The 17,423-nt window shown below is 44.7% G+C and overlaps 1 protein-coding gene across 1 annotated transcript; it reads right to left on the bottom strand.

The window, feature by feature from the left end:
• Positions 1-1,763: 1,763 nt before the first annotated feature.
• Positions 1,764-10,968, bottom strand: LOC142585425 (cytochrome P450 3A6-like). Its single transcript, XM_075696184.1, has 4 exons — positions 10,726-10,968; positions 8,629-8,818; positions 6,452-6,660; positions 1,764-4,935 (listed from the first exon to the last, which is right to left on the bottom strand). Exons 1-4 carry the CDS (start codon positions 10,933-10,935, stop codon positions 3,973-3,975), a joined length of 1,572 nt encoding a protein of 523 aa, XP_075552299.1. The 5' UTR covers positions 10,936-10,968; the 3' UTR covers positions 1,764-3,972.
• Between the last annotated feature and the right edge of the window lie 6,455 nt (positions 10,969-17,423).

Consider the following 17,423-nt stretch of genomic DNA (forward strand, 5'->3'; position numbering starts at 1 on the left):
AAGTATGACGCATGAAAGCAACCATCAGAGGGAAAGAGAGAGAGGGAGACAAAAGTGGAGGAAAGACAACGAGGTTCGCCAATGTGAGTACCGGCTGGCTATCCTGTGCTGGGGAAAAGGGTGAAGGTAATAAAAGTTAAGAAGAAGAAAAAAGAAATTAGGAAAATTCGCACAAAAATGCGATGCTTCGCGCTACCACACTCAACGACGCTCGCACAATTCACAAGTGCTTAAAAACTTGAGCACAGTCCTTGAGGGCCGAAACCCGTCATGACTAGTGTCATAGAACTTTTCCATGAAGGGGCAATCGTCCAGTTTTCCGAGCGCGGTCGCGAGCATTTTTCTTGGCACATTGTAACGGGGACAGTCACAGAAGAGGCGCTCGATCGTTTCCTCGCAGCCGCAGGTGTCGAATGAAGGGCTGTCGGCCATTCCAATGGAGAAGGAAGAGGCGTTCCCGAATGCCATGCCGAGCCACAGGCGGCACAGAAGTGTTCTTGCCGCTCGTGGTAACCCTGGTGGAAGACGGAGTTGTAGACGTGGATCCGGTATATGGAGGCGTGCGTTCGTGAATTCGCTGGTGTTTCACAGAATCTGCGTAAGCTCGCGTGCGAGGCAGCGAAGACTTGTGGCTGTATCTGTTCTTGACAGTGGTATTGGTGTAGTATGGGCACCATCGTGTACCGATCGGGCAGCGTCGTGCGCACTGTGATTTCCCGAAATTCCGCAGTGACCCGGTATCCACTGGTAGATGATGTTGTGCCCCTTGCCGATTGCGTGGTGGTGGAGTAGTCAGATGTCTGCGACTAATTTCACGTCACAGCGGCCTTCGAGTCAGAAAAGATGGACTATGACTCTGATAATTTGTGGCCAATGAACTACGGAGCAGCACCGATAACTGCCAGTTCTGCAGCTGTCGATGGCATAATGTGAGACGTCTTGAATTTGATGGTGACAGATTTTGCGTTAATTATCATTGCTCCAGCTGAACTTTCGGAGGAGACGGAACCGTTCGTATAAACGTGGATGCGTTCCCTGTGCTTCTCTTATAGGAATGAAAGCACGGCTTGTTTGAGGGCGAAACATGACATCACCGTTTTCTTTTTGGTGCCGGGAATGACAAGAAGGGCCTGGAGTGGATGCAGGCACCACAGCGGTGGAGATGACCCTGCTGCAGGCGTGAAGTTTGAGGTTATAAAGTTTCATAGTTGGCGGCAATAATCCTGCTAAACCCTGAACGGGGTTTAATGGTAGGAACGGAGGCGAGATGGTGCGATGGAAGTCGGGCGAAGTGCCTGATGTGCATCCTTAAAGCGTCGACTTTAATATACGTATTTATGTGTGGGGTCATGCGCGATTGCTATTGTTGCTGCCGTGGATGCACACCAAGGAAGCCCAAGATATATTCGCAGAACTTGAGTTTGCACAGACTGGAGGGCATGGAGGTTGGTCTTACGAGTGCCACCCACTACAGGTCAGCTATTGCGTAGAAGATTCAGGTAGACGAGCACGAGGTGAGAGTGCTCGATGACGACGTTATTCGACCATCAAAAAGCCCGTGGGCATCGCCCGTAGTGATGGTCAAAAAGAAAGACAGCAGTCTACGTTTTTATGCTGACTACCGTAAGCTGAACCGGGTGACAAAGAAAGACGTATCCCCATTACTGCGTATGGAGGATTCTTTCGACAGGCTGAGGCATGCCCGCTACTTCTCGTCGATGGACCTAAATAATGGCTATTGGCAAATCAAGGTTGATGAGAGACAGAGAAAAGAGTGCTTTCGTAACACCTTATGGGCTTTACGAATTCAAGGTCATGCCTTTTGGCTTATGCTCAGCTCCAGCAACTTTTCGGCGACTCATGGATACAGTTCTGTCAGGCCTGAAGTGGCAGACGTGCCTTTTATACCTCGACGACGTCATAGTTTCATCGTACACGTTTGAGGAACAGCTGAGACGGCTGCTTGCGGTTCTACAAACGATACGGTCCGCCGGCTTAACACTGAAAGCAGACGTGTATCACTTTGGTTTCGAGGAACTCCAGTTCATAGGTCATTTTCCGAGTCGTCAAGACGTCCGCCCTGACCCCGACAAGATCACGGCCTTCGCAAAGTTTGCAGCGCCAACGGACAAGAAGGCAATGAGGCGCTTCCTAGGTTTCTGTGCGAATTACCGAAGCTTTATTGCCAATTTTTCACATATAGCTTCACCGTTAACGCGCCTTACAAGAGAACACGTTGTCTTCGTATGGGGCGAAGAAGAAGGAGCAGCGTTTAATGATCTCTGACAGCTCCTGCAAACACCTACTGTACTGTCTCACTTTGACGAGGATGTTCGTACCATGATACATACGGTCGCTAGCAACGTAGGTCTAGGCGCTGTGCTGGTGCACTGGAAAGACTCAGCCGAGAAAGTCATTGCATACGCAAGCAGAAGGCTCTCACGTGCTGCATCTAGTTACTCGACCACAGAAAAGGAATGCCTTGCGGTGGTATGGGCAGTTATGAAGTTTCGCCCATATCTCTATGGCTGTTCCTTCAGTGTTGCCACCGATCATCACTCACTTTGCTGGCTAACGAACTTGAAGGATCTGTCCGGTCGACTAGCGCGTTTGAGCCTAAGGCTTCAAGAATTCGATAGGACAGTGGTGTACAACTCCGGACGGCAGCACTCCGACGCCGACTGCCTTTCAAGGTCACCGATTGAACGGGAAATCACAGAAGATGACGAAGCCATGGCTTTTATAGGAGTTCTAGACAGGGCCACCATTGCTCGTCAGCAGCGGGAAGACAGCGAATTGATTCAGCTAATTGATTCTTTAGAAGGCCGGATTACAAGCGCGCCAGAAACATTTGCAAGAAGCTTGCCATCATTCTGCTTCCGTAATGATGTTCTCTACAAGAAGAAGTTCTCTTCAAACGGAAGCAGCCGCCCACTTGTCCCAACGTCTCTACTTCATGAGTTCTCGCAAGCCTGCCACGGTGAACCGACATCTGGCTACCTCGGCTACACACGAACACTCACCCTAGCCAAAGAGAAATATTACTGGCCAAGGATTGCCACTTTTGTGAAACATTACGTGCGCACGTGTCTCGATTGTCAGCGACGCAAACCACCTCGTATGAAACCTACTGGGTTACTTCAACCTGTCCAAGTGCCCACGACCCCATTTTCCCAAATCGGGATGGACATTTGCCCAAATCGGAATGGATGTAAACAATCACAGGTGATTCCATGTTCAATGAACCGGCATTTGACAGGATGTCTGAGCTAAACACTAGCAGCTCGTGGGGAGCGAGGTGTGCTACATTGCTCGTTTCGGGAACTGGCCAATGCAGCCGGGAATTGAACCCGCAACTTTAGGCACAACTGTATCTCGCTATGTCCGCTGGTGCACCGTGGCTAGTAGGTGTGCCCCTAACTCTATGGAAAATAAATTAACGCTCGACAAAGTAAGCTGGTTAAAGCGACAAAGTCGCTAATGTAGAAAATATACCCGTAAATGTATTCGGCCAACTGACAATCATCAAGGTGAGCAGCTTGAAGAATGTGTACCGTACTGTGGGTGCGCGGTAATGAACCCCAGGTGGTCGAAACTAATCAGAGCACCCCCCCCCCCCCACACGGGGATAGCCCCATAATGCGATCGTTGTTTTGGCGCGTATGACCACAGAACTTTTATTCTTCTTGGCATGGGTGTCCATGGATGTCTTCTGTCCTTGGATGTACCACATGTATCCCAAAAGTTTTCGCTGGACGATGTCCTGCGAAAAAGCCTTACGTGTGAGTGATCACAGACGCTCATTCTTTTCAGCATAGACACGCACTTCTGATAGGGTGATATGGGTTGACGCGCACAAAGAAATCTATATGGATAACCTCTGACGCATTCATTTGACGAATTACTTGCTGATGGTCTCGCTCTCAAGTGTGAGCAATGACGCGCGCACTCTTGACAGCTTTATTGCCTAATTTAAGCTACCGTCCTCGTTAACCTGCGCTCCACACGGACCGTCACTCCGTCTCCTGGAACGAGTGTTAGGCTAGGAACGGATAACATGGGCGGGCCAGCGCTCTCATCGCGCAGCGTCAGCTTAAAATCACGTAGAAGTCTAACGAGCGCAGATTTCAGCGCCAGGAACGCTATCCTCTGGCCTATGCACACCCGAGGTCCTAATCCAAAAGGCATGTAAGCTCCGTTGCGGTGACCTTCGCTGTTTTCTTCGGAAAACCTGTCCGGACGAAACAAGTCCGGCTCCGGCCAAACGTCAGGGTCGTGATGGATGAGCCATGGTGTAACCATCACGTTAACACCAGCTGGAATGAACTGTCCACAAACAGTCGTGTCCACAGAGCAACGCCTTACTACGTACAGTGGGACGGGTGGGTAAAGACGAAGTCCTTCGTAGATCACCATGTCGACTCTTTTCAGGCGATGCATTTGACCGAAGCTTAACTCACCGCCTTCTTCTAAAGGAAGCACGTCATTCATCTCCTTGACTACTTTTTCTTGCTCGCTTGGGTGCCTGGCCAAGAGATACATTAGAAAAGAAAGCGTGGAAGCAGTAGTTTCGATGCCAGCCAATAGAAATATTGTGGCGTTAGACGATACGTAATGATCGTCCAGATATTTGCCTCGCCTGTTTGGCTTTTTTTGTGCTACGTCGGGAGCTTCTGTCTGATCGTCCAGAAGCGTCCGAAGCACGCTCGGTTCTTTCCGAAGCTTTCCGGAACGGTGCAGTTCAACGGCGTGCCGCACGTGATTCATAACATTTCTGAATGCTCTGGCATGCTTTGTTAGCGGATATATCAGTGTAAGAAGAGCGCGTGCAACAGGAACCGTAAAGGCAACCTCGACGGCCGAGTTTTCCATGTCCTTGATGACTTGCTTCATGCTCTCCAGAATGGGCTCGTTGCAGTCTTCTTGGAGTCTCACCTGGGAAAGAATGAAGATAATTATTTAATTTCTTTCTCAAATGTTTACAACTTTCACTGAGCGTTGGCATGAATTTCCTTGAACGAATGCCAAGACCGTATTACCCATTTGCTAGCAGCCGATACTGGTGACAGCTCGTTTTGAACCTTAGAATGACAGAAAGCTGAGCTAGTTGGTAAGGATTCATTATGCAAAAAAGAAGTGAGGCGTGCAGACAGGACACAAGAGTAGAGAAGTGGAGAACACGTGTTGACAAGAGTAGAGAAGTGGACAACACGCGTCGTGTTGTCCACTTCTCTACTCTTGTGTCCTCTCTGCACGCCTCACTTCTTTTTTGCATGATGAATCGCTTTGAACTTATCTTCTACCCCAGCCTGGAGAGCTTCTTTCAGAAGTTATTTCTCTTACGGGAAGAAGCAGAAATTCAACATGTTGCTACTGGATACATAACAAACGTTAGTGCTAAGAATTGCAGATGGGAAGTGTGATCTTGTGCGGCGTCACTTTGCATAAATGGCGGCAATATGTGCTGTCATGTTATCTACCTGTCACTGTATTCGCGTCAAGAAAAAAAATTGAACAAAGTTGAAAACCTGTCGACACTGGCTGCATCGTCAAGTTCATAAAAGTGTATGTGTGGATGATAGGCAAAAACTTAGCTAGGTGAGCTCACACTCACACATTGGCGGATGCCTTTAGAACGAACTTCGCATAGACGTGAAGGGAGCGCCCTTATGATATGTCGAAGCAAATATTACGATGGGAATGGCATGGCCACTAATCGTCTGCTGCCAGCAAGGCGTGGAGTAATGAGTACTGCCGTGTAGCCTTGACTTCGTGCGCTAATGCGATACCTGTCAAGGCAGGCAACACAAAGAAAAAAACAAATTGTATGTCTCTTCATCGTAAAGCTTGCTTCTCGCTCAATGCTGACCTAGGGAACGACGTGTCCTACTCCAGCTATAGGCTCATGCACCTAAGCGTGAACTAAACCGGTGTCACTCTTTCACGAAGTTGTGACAAAGTGCGCGTATCTTTTATCAGAGGCCTTCGAAACAAATGCGATAAGCGTGAATTATTGTAATCACTGTAGTTTTGTTATTTACGTGCATACGAGAACTGTATTGCTGAAGCAAACGTTGCCGGGTTTAAACTTTATATACATGGACACGGAGACAAAGGACAAAAGCGTTTTTTTCTCTCAACACGGATGGGAAAATAAAAAGAATATAATGGTTTGTAGGCACCGCGTTGCTTAGTTCGGTTTATTATAATCAATATAGTTCTCAGTCTGTTCAATATAATCAATATAGTCCGCCAGGCACTCCTTACTGTCACAACGGTAGAGAGAGAGAGAGACAAATGCAAACAAAAGACAGAAAGGTTGACCAGAGATTATCTCCGGTTGGCTACCTTGTACTTTGGGAGGGCAAAGGGATGCGATAGGTGAGAGAAAGAAAAGGATAAAAAAGTAAAAAAAAAACAACGGTAGAACAATACAACGGGGTAAACGCACCTGTTGTGCCAGCACCGAGTTCATGATGAATTCGAAGGAATAATCCAATCCACGGTGAAATACTTCCACGTATCCGCTTCTCAGGCATATCGAAGATATCCTCTCTACAAATCTAGTGGCACATAAGTTTGCTATTTGAGAGAGATCCTTGATCATGCCCGAACTGAAGCCGTAGTTCAACCTTGCCCGCACGTACTTCCATGCGTTGCCTGTAAACACCGACAGAAAATATGTTATAAAGTGAACGTCATATAGAAATACGGTATACAGCGTACATTAAGAAAGTAATGCGCATTTTCTGGGAAAAATAGGTTTATTGACCGTACCTGTACAAATGATTCAAATTCTTCAATATACTCTCCCCCTGCTTCAATACACTAGTGGAGACGTGTCTGCCACGCCTGGAAGGCACCCTGAAAGACCTCGACGGGAATGTCTCTCAGGAACGTTGTAACATTCTTTTGGATGTTTTGGACATGTTTTTGTCTCCCAGTGCTTTCCTTTCAGCGCGCTCTTCAGTCGGAGAAAACAAAAAAACAAAAAAAGTCGCGCGGTGCCAAGTCGGGACTGTAAGGGGGATGAGGGACCACCGGGGTGTTGCTACGGGCCCGGAAGTTGGTAACGATGAAGGACGTGTGGCTGCAGGGGCATTGTCATGGTGAAGCTTGACCGTGTCTTTGATGCCAATCCTCACGCGCGCGACCTTGCGTTTCAATCTCTTGAGCACCTCCAAGTAAAAGGTTGAGTTGACAGTTTCACCCTGTGGCACAAACTCAAAATGGGCGATTCCTCGGGCGTCAAAAAAGACAGTGAGCATCGTTTTGATGCAAGACTTGCTCATTAGCGCTTTCTTGAGGGGGAGGGGGGATGATTTCGCGTGCTACTCGCTGCTGTGCTTTTTCAATTCTGGGTCGCACTCGAACATCCAGGATTCGCCTTCGGTATAAGACAGCGTCAATAAAGTTAGGCTCATTTTGAATGAAATCCAACAATTTTTGACAGCACAAAACTCGAAGTTCTTTCTGATCTTCCGTAAACACCTTCGGCACAAGCTTCGTGCAGACTTTGGGCGTTTGCAGATCCTCGGTCACTATCCCATGTACCACAAATGTGGACATGTGTAGAGTAGAACCCTCGCCACATTTCCCGACCGGTTTTTACGCGCAGCCATGGATAGCCGCGTCATAATAAAATCATGCGCATGACTTTTATAATGAACCCTGTATGTTCTTCATTTTTGCAAGGTCAGCTTGCAGAGCTACCACTAACTTGCAAAAAAAGCTTTCATTTTAGTCGTATAAGACTGTGAGCGATACTGTGCTAAATAATTAATTTATTCTGTAATGGTGGCTGCTTTTAGTCTTTCGCAAAAAAATGATAGTATTCTTTAGATGGAGAAAGGAAAAAGTTAGGAGGGAGTATCACGCAACGGTATTGAAGCCAAGGGTGTCGTCCGAACACGTGGTGAAAACGTTGGAGCGCGCGGTAGGTTTTAGTACTCCCAGGTTTTTTTTTTCTTTTTTGATATCCATTCGCATGGAGGAAGAACGAAGTTCGTCTACGTCGGCAAAATTCGATTCTTCCTCCGTGAGCGCGACGCAAGAGGTCACGTGTTGGGCCGACACAGAGCAAAGGGAATGGCGTCACGCAGCGTTCGAACTTTTTCCTTCCTTCATTATTATTTACATGCACGTGTCTTAAATGCTTTAGGCACAGCGAAATGTTAGTGATTACCGAAATACATTTTTATGCTAATAAGTAATCGCGTTATCATGTTCACGATACGTGCCCACTAAGAACCAGTTCGTTAAGGAGTGAACAAACCAGTCGATAAATAGCTCCTACTGCGAAACATGATTTTCTTTCACGCAAGAATTAGTTGGCATGCTTGCATGACTTGCATAAAATGCGGGAGCAGATAACAGAGCGTGCGAGTTATACGAGGTCACTAATGGCAGCTATCGCTGGCTCAATTGCGTCCGGCGCTGTTATAGATACCATGCCATTACCTTCTTGCTTTTACTCTGGTGGTCTTATAAATAGAATGTGCGCGCTTTATATACCCAGCCAACGTCAAAGCCACGTGACTTCGGCAAAACTTGCAAATGAATTATTTGCATTTGCGCAGTTTATTTAACAATTTCTAACCTACTGACATTACAGATAGTTAAGCTTACCGCCAAGCTGAAAAAGGCTGCTTTTGAAAGGCTCCGCATCCACAAACACCGTAGGTCTGTCCTGAAATATGGCCGCTTGCTTGACAAAGCACTCGTGAGCCATTTGTGGGTCAGTGATAACCAAGAAAGGCTCACTACCGACGTAGACGCCGAACAGCTTGCCATACTGCTTTCTCCATTGCACGTAAGCCTGGAGAAACGAAGCATTTGTACGTCATTTATCCTCTCAGCTGCACCACGCTTACAACATGAAATAATGTATCGACCTTTGCTTAGAGTGTGCAATACGTTGTGTTGGGCTAAGTGTTATTTAATGATTTGCTACAGTGTGCCACAAGGATCAATGAGGAAGGAAACGTCTGACGCGTCTAAAAGGTCATTATTTCTCTTTCACGCACACAGTTAAAGAATAGTTCTGTGAGACAGATTGTTAGACGTGAAAATTACTCGGTGCTTATAAGAAGGATGCGCGCAGACTCCCATGTGCCCGTTTAGAAAAATAATTCCTTGAGCAGGAAATAGGTGCTTAATTTTACGTTGAAGCACCATCAGCACAGCAATTCTTCAACTATGAAGCAAGTGTGAAAGTGGGGTATTAATAACCAACGACGCCACAGAACAAAATAAGAATGGTTGCGAAGACAACATTTCAGCAGGTAAAAGTGCCGTTGTCAACCCTGAAAGTGTCTAAGTGCATAAGGAGAGCATAACACACTGCTGCAAGAACGAGAAGAAAGGCGGTTAAACGAGGGGCCCGATTTTTATTAATCCTATCATGAGAAGCCAACAAACAAAGACAACAAGGGCAACATAGGGGAATTTATACTTGCTAAATGAACTAAAGAAAATTATAAATTAATGGCACTGAGAGTGGATGAAGTGGAGAACGATCCCACGTCTTCGCATTGTGCATGCGTTGCGAGCACGTGGGATCGTTCCCCACCTGCTTCAAGCTCTCGGCAAGCCTCGTCTAGCGTTCTCGTGAACAGTAGACGAGGCCTGACGCAGCTACCGCCTCATAAAACCACTTTAATGCATCTCCTGTGTATTGCAAAGATTTTCAAAACGTTTGTGCGACGTTTCTGTCTGTGTTACACAAGAAACATATTTTTTTCCTCTGAAAGTAATTTCCGAGGTTCAAACATGTCGGAATTCCAAGGAGCCTGACACCCTCAAAATTACGTGAATACAGAAACGCACCATTCACTTCTGTCGAAATTGAGCGCTTGTTTTCTACCCATAAAAGCTTATTTCGAGTGAGTAGAGGCACAATATTGAAGTTCAAAACCTAGAGATGACAACCATGTGTTACTGTGATAGGTTTTTAAACCTTACGTACAGTGTTCAATGCTTCTTCTTTATGGGAATCTTTGTTGACCTTAATGGATTAGACACAAAATTTAGCTTGTGTCATTAACCGCTTAGCCGCTTTCCTGGCTTATACTTTGTATTTTTATGCATGCTCAGCTTGAGGAGAATGTAAGCAGGAACGTTTGCCTATAAAACATACACCACCAGCTCACAGTGCTAGAACTGATGTGTTAAATATGTGTTATAATATGTGGGTTTACAAAAAAGAAAAAAAAAGCGGCCTCTTGTGCGCCCTGCACAGCCAAGGAAAACGATGGCGTGCACAATAAGGCTACCTCACAAGTGAATGCTACTTCAGGTTTCTTAACATGAAGATCGGCACTAAACATTCAATACGGAAAACGAGTCGCTGTTTGTAAACAATTTCTAGTGCCTGTTTCGACCCGTGTGGTGTCTAAACTGAGGCGTCAAGAGCCCGTTTTTGGCGATTGGTACCCCCACTTTAGTGCCTCAAATTGCTTCCTTCAAAATGGATAATTTCACAGTATTCCACGCTGCAGTTTCTTTCTTTAGCGCTGCATAACTGTTTATAATCTCCAAAGAACTCGACCGAGTTTCCATCCGGCACGGACGGGTACACTTCAAGCTTTGAAAGTGTAAACAATTGAGCTAACCTATATACACACACTGTGTTAATGGCACAGGAAACGCAAGTCCACTATACACGGATCCTAGAGATAATCACTAAGCTATAAGAATGTTGCATGGTGCATGCATTTCACACACCGCAATACGCCTGTTGTCCGTCTCCTTCAGATTTCCCCAGATGAAGTCCGGCTCTGGCCCTGGTACGCCGAGATCCTTGAACAACCTGAGTCTGCGGCGGCGTTTTAGCAGCCAAAACACGATTGCAGCCGCGGCAATAGCAGCAACGGCGGTGGCGAGACCCGTCGTTTTCTCCATGTAACCACTGAAAAGTAGCCACTTATTGGCCATCTGAGAGGTGATAGTGGAGTGCAGCGTGTGTCCGTGTAAACGCGGAGCAGTCACTGAATACGTATGCTTCAAATAACTGAGCTGCAACTCATTCACGGCTGCACATAACACAACACAGCACAGTGCAGCGGATAAAAGGTGTTGCTTGGCAGCGAAGAAAGAGCGCGAATTCGGAACAAGGATGGAAGCAACAGTTGTGAATCGAAATTCTGGCCCTTACATATAGTCAGCCTGACATGACAGTCACTGTTTGGCGTTCCACCTTGTCCCCATTCGGCTCTCGTTGTGTTTCTACGCGTTAACCCTGGTTGATGAAGTTAGCGAAAACAAAACAAAGAAAACAGAAAAAAAGCTTTCGCGAATCGCTTTAATTGTTTTATTTTTGAACACTGGAAGGCTCAGCGGAGGACTGAAAAGACGAGTCTTTGGTTCAGAGTTCTCTGCCGAAGCGACGCGCTTGTGCTCGCAGACATTCTTTTTTCTTTAATTGCACCAACAATCACTGAATCACTGAATGATTTCGCATTTCCGTTACGTCCACCCTTGTCTAGCCAGAGCAGTCTGCGGCGCTATCTCGCATTTCATCTCTGACACCCGTATTTTCTTTAGTATATTCTCCATTAACAAGTCGCGTCACCCCCCCCCCCCCCCCCCCCCCCCCCCCCCCCCGAAGCCTTTTTCCATTTCGCTTCTGCCAGAGGCCGCAGCGAGAGATTTCCCTTTCAACTACCAAAACTTTTCATCGACACTACATTTTCATAAAAGAAAAGCAGAAAGATGTCAAAAACACCTGCAAAGAAGTTGCGGCCACCTCCACTTATAACGCGAGGTATACGAGCACAAATCTTTCTCACTGCCTCCCACATCCTTGGGATGGAAAATAAAGGCATTATTATTATTATTATTATTATTATTATTATTATTATTATTAGTAGTAGTAGTAGTAGTAGTAGTAGTAGTAGTAGTAGTAGTAGTAGTAGCAGTAGTAGTAGTAGTAGTAGTAGTAGTAGTAGTAGTAGTAGTAGTAGTAGTAGTAGTAGTACTAGTAGTAGCAGTATAAATGTGTACGCCGCTGCATGCGGCAGCGCAGTCGGCAAGCTCAAGGCCTAATAATCCATTCCGGCAATACAAGGCCGGTATGAACGCTTCGGTCACAGCTGCTCTTTGCCGAAGCTTCTTCTGAAACTAGAAGTACGACGGTGCAGTAACGTGCCTTTCCATTACATCCACCATTTTCTAGCCAGAGCAGTATGCGGCGCTATTACTTGATTTAATATTTAATATTACGATTACTTAATTTACTCATTAATGAGTAAAGTCCGCCCGAAACATGTTTCTGTTTCGCTTGTGCCATATGTATAAGCTTTGTATAAGCTTCGTATTTTTATTTTATTTTATAAATACTGCAATCATCATCGGGTGATTGTAGCAGGGTGGTACAAAATTAATGCAACGGCACGTGTTGTGAAATGTACAGGTTAATAATAAGGGAAAGAACTATTATATAAATAAATGCAAAGCACACAGGTTGCGCACACACGAGGCTACACCAAAGAACTGAAACACTATCACTGGAACATGATAAATAGTGTCACTGTAAACATGATAAGAAAGAATGTAATGTTGGCGCAGAGACGACGTTATTCTTTAGCTGGTTCCAGTCCGCTATTGTGCGCGGGAAGAATGAATACTTGAAAGAGTTGCTACGTGAGGAAAAGGGAGTTGTAGTGAAATTGTGTCTTTGCCGAGTAGCGTAGCCGGATGAGAGAGATATGATCTCCGTTATGTCAATCTGTAACGCCCCTTTACTACTTGATATAAGAATTTCAATCACGATCAACGATTTCTTTGTGCCAGAGAAGAAAGAGTAGCCCTTTTTAAAAGCCCTGTAACTGAAGTTCTCGTAAATGTGTTATAAATGAAACGCATGGCTCTTATTTGTACCTGTTCTAGTTTGGCGTTGTTAGTTGTTAGTTGTTAGAAGGGGAGGCAAGCTTAAGTGCTCGCCTGTGAAAGGAGAGCTTACAGTTCGCATTTGCAGTGACATAATTAATGAGTATTCCAATTGAGATCGTTCGAAATTAACAGCCCTAACTATTTACAGTTACTAACTTCTGGAGAGGAAACTGTTATTAATACTGTAATCAAAGCGAAAACGTTTCTTTTTATGTGTTATTCTCATGAAAACTGTTTTTTCAACGTGGATCACCATCTGCCAATCACGACACCAAGAAGCAATCCTCTCAAGTGCACTATTAAGCAATAATTGATCCGATTCGGTATTGATTTCTGAGTACACAACACAATCGTCGGCGTAAAGTTTAATAAGAACTGGAATATCTCGTACAATATCACTGATATATAGGAGGAACAAAAGTGGCCCTAACACCGAACCCGGGGGTACTCATCCACCGTTAGTGATGCATATGTGCTGTTACGGAAGGAAACAAACTGTTTTCTGTGGGTTAGGTACGCAGCGGTCCCTTCAGTTAACTGATGATTTTTGAAAACATTATGCAAGTTATATAGAGTACCTTTTTGTGAGAAACTTTGTCACATGCCTTTGAAAAATCCATAAATATAGCGTCAATTTGTGTGCCATTGCTAAATGATGTTGCAAAATCGTGGATTGTTTCTACCAGCTGAGTACACGTTGAGAATCCTTTTCTAAAACCGTGTTGATATTTGGGGAAAAAATTATGGTTATCTAGAAAATTTAGCATTTGATTATGTTTGATGTGTTCGAGTAATTTGCAAGTTGTGGATGTTAATGAAGCTGGGCGATAGTTCTTAATGTTGTTTCTCCGTCCACTTTTATGCAGCGTTTTGTTTCTGGCTGTCACCCAGTCATCCGGTAATTCATCGTCGCGTAATGTTTTATGAAATAAAATGTGGAAATACTTATACACCCGCTCGGCATATTTCTGAAGAAACGAATTTGGGATGTTCTCTGGCCCTGGTGATTTCTTTATATTCAGTTTTAACAGCATGTTGAATATACCTTGTTCTGAGATTATAAGGTCTGGCATACGTGGCAAGGAGACATAAAAAAAGTAGGGCACCATCATACTTTAAATTAAAATTTAATTATGGGGCTTAACGTGCCAAGACCACTTTCTGATTATGAGGCACGCCGTAGTGGAGGACTCCGGAAATTTCGACCACGCGGGGTTCCTTAACGTGCACCTAAATCTAAGTACACGGGTGTTTTCGCATTTCGCCCCCATCGAAACGCGGCCGCACTAGTGGGGATTCGATCCCGCGACCTCTTGCTCAGCAGCCCAACACCATAGCCACTGCGCAACCACGGCGGGTCATCATCATCATCATCATCATCATCATCATCATCATCATCATCATCATCATCATCATCATCATCATCATCATCAGCCTGGTTACGCCCACTGCAGGGCAAAGGCCTCTCCCATACTTCTCCAACAACCCCGGTCATGTACTAATTGTGGCCATGCCGTCCCTGCAAACTTCTTAATCTCATCCGCCCACCTAACTTTCTGCCGCCCCCTGCTACGCTTCCCTTCCCTTGGGAGCCAGTCCGTAACCCTTAATGACCATCGGTCATCTTCCCTCCTCATTACATGTTCTGGCCATGCCCATTTCTTTTTCTTGATTTCAACTAAGATGTCATTAACTCGCGTTTGTTCCCTCACCCAATCTGCTCTTTTCTTATCCCTTAACGTTACACCTATCATTCTTCTTTCCATAGCTCGTTGTGTCATCCTCAATTTGAGTAGAACCCTTTTCGTAAGCCTCCAGGTTTCTGCCCCGTAGGTGAGTACTGGTAAGACACAGCTATTATATACTTTTCTCTTGAGGGATAACGGCAACCTGCTGTTCATGATTTGGGACTGCCTGCCAAACGCACTCCAGCCCATTCTTATTCTTCTGATTATTTCCGTCTCATGATCCGGATCCGCCGTCACTACCTGCCCTAAGTAGATGTATTCCCTTACGACTTCCAGTGCCTCGCTGCCTATTGTAAATTGCTGTTCTCTCCCGAGACTGTTAAGCATTACTTTAGTTTTCTGCATATTAACTTTTAGACCCACTCTTCTGCTTTGCCTCTCCAGGTCAGTGAGCATGCATTGCAATTGGTCCCCTGAGTTACTAAGCAAGGCAATATCATCAGCGAATCGCAAGTTACTAAGGTATTCTCCATTAACTTTTATCCCCAATTCTTCCCAATCCAGGTCTCTGAATACCTCCTGTAAACACGCTGTGAATAGCATTGGAGATATCGTATCTCCCTGCCTGACGCCTTTCTTTATTGGGATTTTGTTGCTTGCTTTATGGAGGACTACGGTGGCTGTGGAGCCGCTATAGATATCTTCCAGTATTTTTACATATGGCTCATCTACACCCTGATTCCGTAATGCCTCCATGACTGCTGAGGTTTCGACAGAATCAAACGCTTTCTCGTAATCAATGAAAGCTATATATAAGGGTTGGTTATATTCTGCACATATCTCTATCACTTGATTGATAGTGTGAATATGGTCTATTGTTGAGTAGCCTTTACGGAATCCTGCCTGGTCCTTTGGTTGACAGAAGTCTAAGGTGTTCCTGATTCTATTTGCAATTACCTTAGTAAATACTTTGTAGGCAACGGACAGTAAGCTGATCGGTCTATAATTTTTCAAGTCTTTGGCGTCCCCTTTCTTATGGATTAGGATTTTGTTAGCGTTCTTCCAAGATTCCGGTACGCTCGAGGTGATGAGGCATTGCGTATACAGGGTGGCCAGTTTCTCTAGAACAATCTGTCCACCATCCTTCAACAAATCTGCTGTTACCTGATCCTCCCCAGCTGCCTTCCCCCTTTGCATATCTCCTAAGGCTTTCTTTACTTCTTCCGGCGTTACCTTCGGCATTTCGAATTCCTCTAGACTATTTTCTCTTCCATTATCGTCGTGGGTGCCACTGGTACTGTATAAATCTCTATAGAACTCCTCAGCCACTTCAACTATCTCATCCATATTAGTAATGATATTGCCATCATACTTTGTCATTGTCATCATACTTTAGTAAAAACACATTTGAAGTGGTCGTTAAATGAATTGGATATTAATTCAAAATCAGTTACCTGTTACCCGTTAATTTCTAAGATATCGCAGTCCAAGGAATTACGGGAAATAGTTTCCCAAAACTTTTCCGGTAATGCTGTAATAAAACCAGTTAGTGATTCCCCGTAGTAACGTGTTTTATATATGGACATCTGATTCTTAATTTCGTAGGATAAATCTGAAATTAGATTATTACATTATTATTAGATTATTAGATTATTACAATAGGATGCGTTGGAGCAAGATTTTCTATTTTTAAGTCTCTTTAGCTGGCTCCGTAATTTCAGTGTCTCCCTGGAACTCTACGGCTTCTTACTTTTTGTTTTCTTAACAATGTTTGGCACAAAACACATACAGCTGTTCACAATGCTTAAAACGGTGCCAAAGAAGGTGTATGTTATCAGTACTATTGTATGTATGTATGTTATGTTATAGTACTAGTACTATAACATAAGTACTATAGTACTATAGTATGTTATAGTACTAAGCCATCAAGATGAAAAGAAATAAAATCGATTATTGACACGTCATCTGCTTTAGAAAAGTTAAGAAACGTAGGAGTTCTTCGGATTTCATTTGTGAAGGCAGAAGATACATGAAGTAATACAGCACGAGGATGAGAAATGTCATGAACTACTTCACAGTGTGCTTTAGGAACAATGCCTCCACTAACAAAAAAAAAGGACCTAGAATCGATTTAGACACACCCTGCACCCTCGTATGTTCTTCAACTACCTGCGAAAGATAAAAATCAAAGGCGATATTCAAGAGTGCATCAGCCGTGGTATCACTGCGCTTACTGTACTACATGGAGGACGAGTTCACATTAGGCAAATATAATATCTCCTGCCAAAATAATTCGGTCACCGGATTTAACATATGTGTTCATGTATTCCCGCAATTCCTCTAGAACGGTTATGGTAGACGCAGGAGGTCTGTACACCGCTCCTAAAACATATCTAGCATTAGCACAATAAACCTTGCAAAAGATGCATTCTATATCAGATACATCAGACATTTTTCACACATTTACAAGATGTCTTGAAAACAACACACACACCACCACCTTTAGTGCCGCGACCTTTTCTAAGCACACTAAAATCCGGTGGGTTTTAGCCTTGTTTACAGTGCTCCTACAGTTAGCGTTGAGAATTGCAAGCGAGCGACGCTTTGAAGTGCGTTGTGAATTTCGTTTTTTTTTGTATTGAGATGATAACGAAAAACTTTTGCTAATCCCTTCCATACATGACGCCGTAAAAGCTTAACTCATCATACAGCAACTTGACTTTCGCTCCATTTGCTTTTTCCTCCGGGGCGCTTTTCCATAACTGTTTGCGTATTTCACGCACCTCTTTAGAAAAGTCATCTGACACAGAATATCTACTACCCTTTAGTTTGCTACAGGCATTC

The sequence above is a fragment of the Dermacentor variabilis genome, chromosome 6, assembly GCF_050947875.1.
Source record: "Dermacentor variabilis isolate Ectoservices chromosome 6, ASM5094787v1, whole genome shotgun sequence".
NCBI lineage: Eukaryota > Metazoa > Arthropoda > Arachnida > Ixodida > Ixodidae > Dermacentor > Dermacentor variabilis.

Bases quoted from the DNA above. Each gene is read 5' to 3' on its own strand.
- LOC142585425 (XM_075696184.1), bottom strand. From the start codon at position 10,935: ATGGCCAATAAGTGGCTACTTTTCAGTGGTTACATGGAGAAAACGACG. The intron at 8,819-10,725 runs GTGTGTGAAATG...TCGTTTCTCCAG, and splicing joins CGGACAACAGGCGTATTGCG to GCTTACGTGCAATGGAGAAA. The intron at 6,661-8,628 runs GTAAGCTTAACT...CGGTGTTTACAG, and splicing joins CAGCCTTTTTCAGCTTGGCG to GCAACGCATGGAAGTACGTG.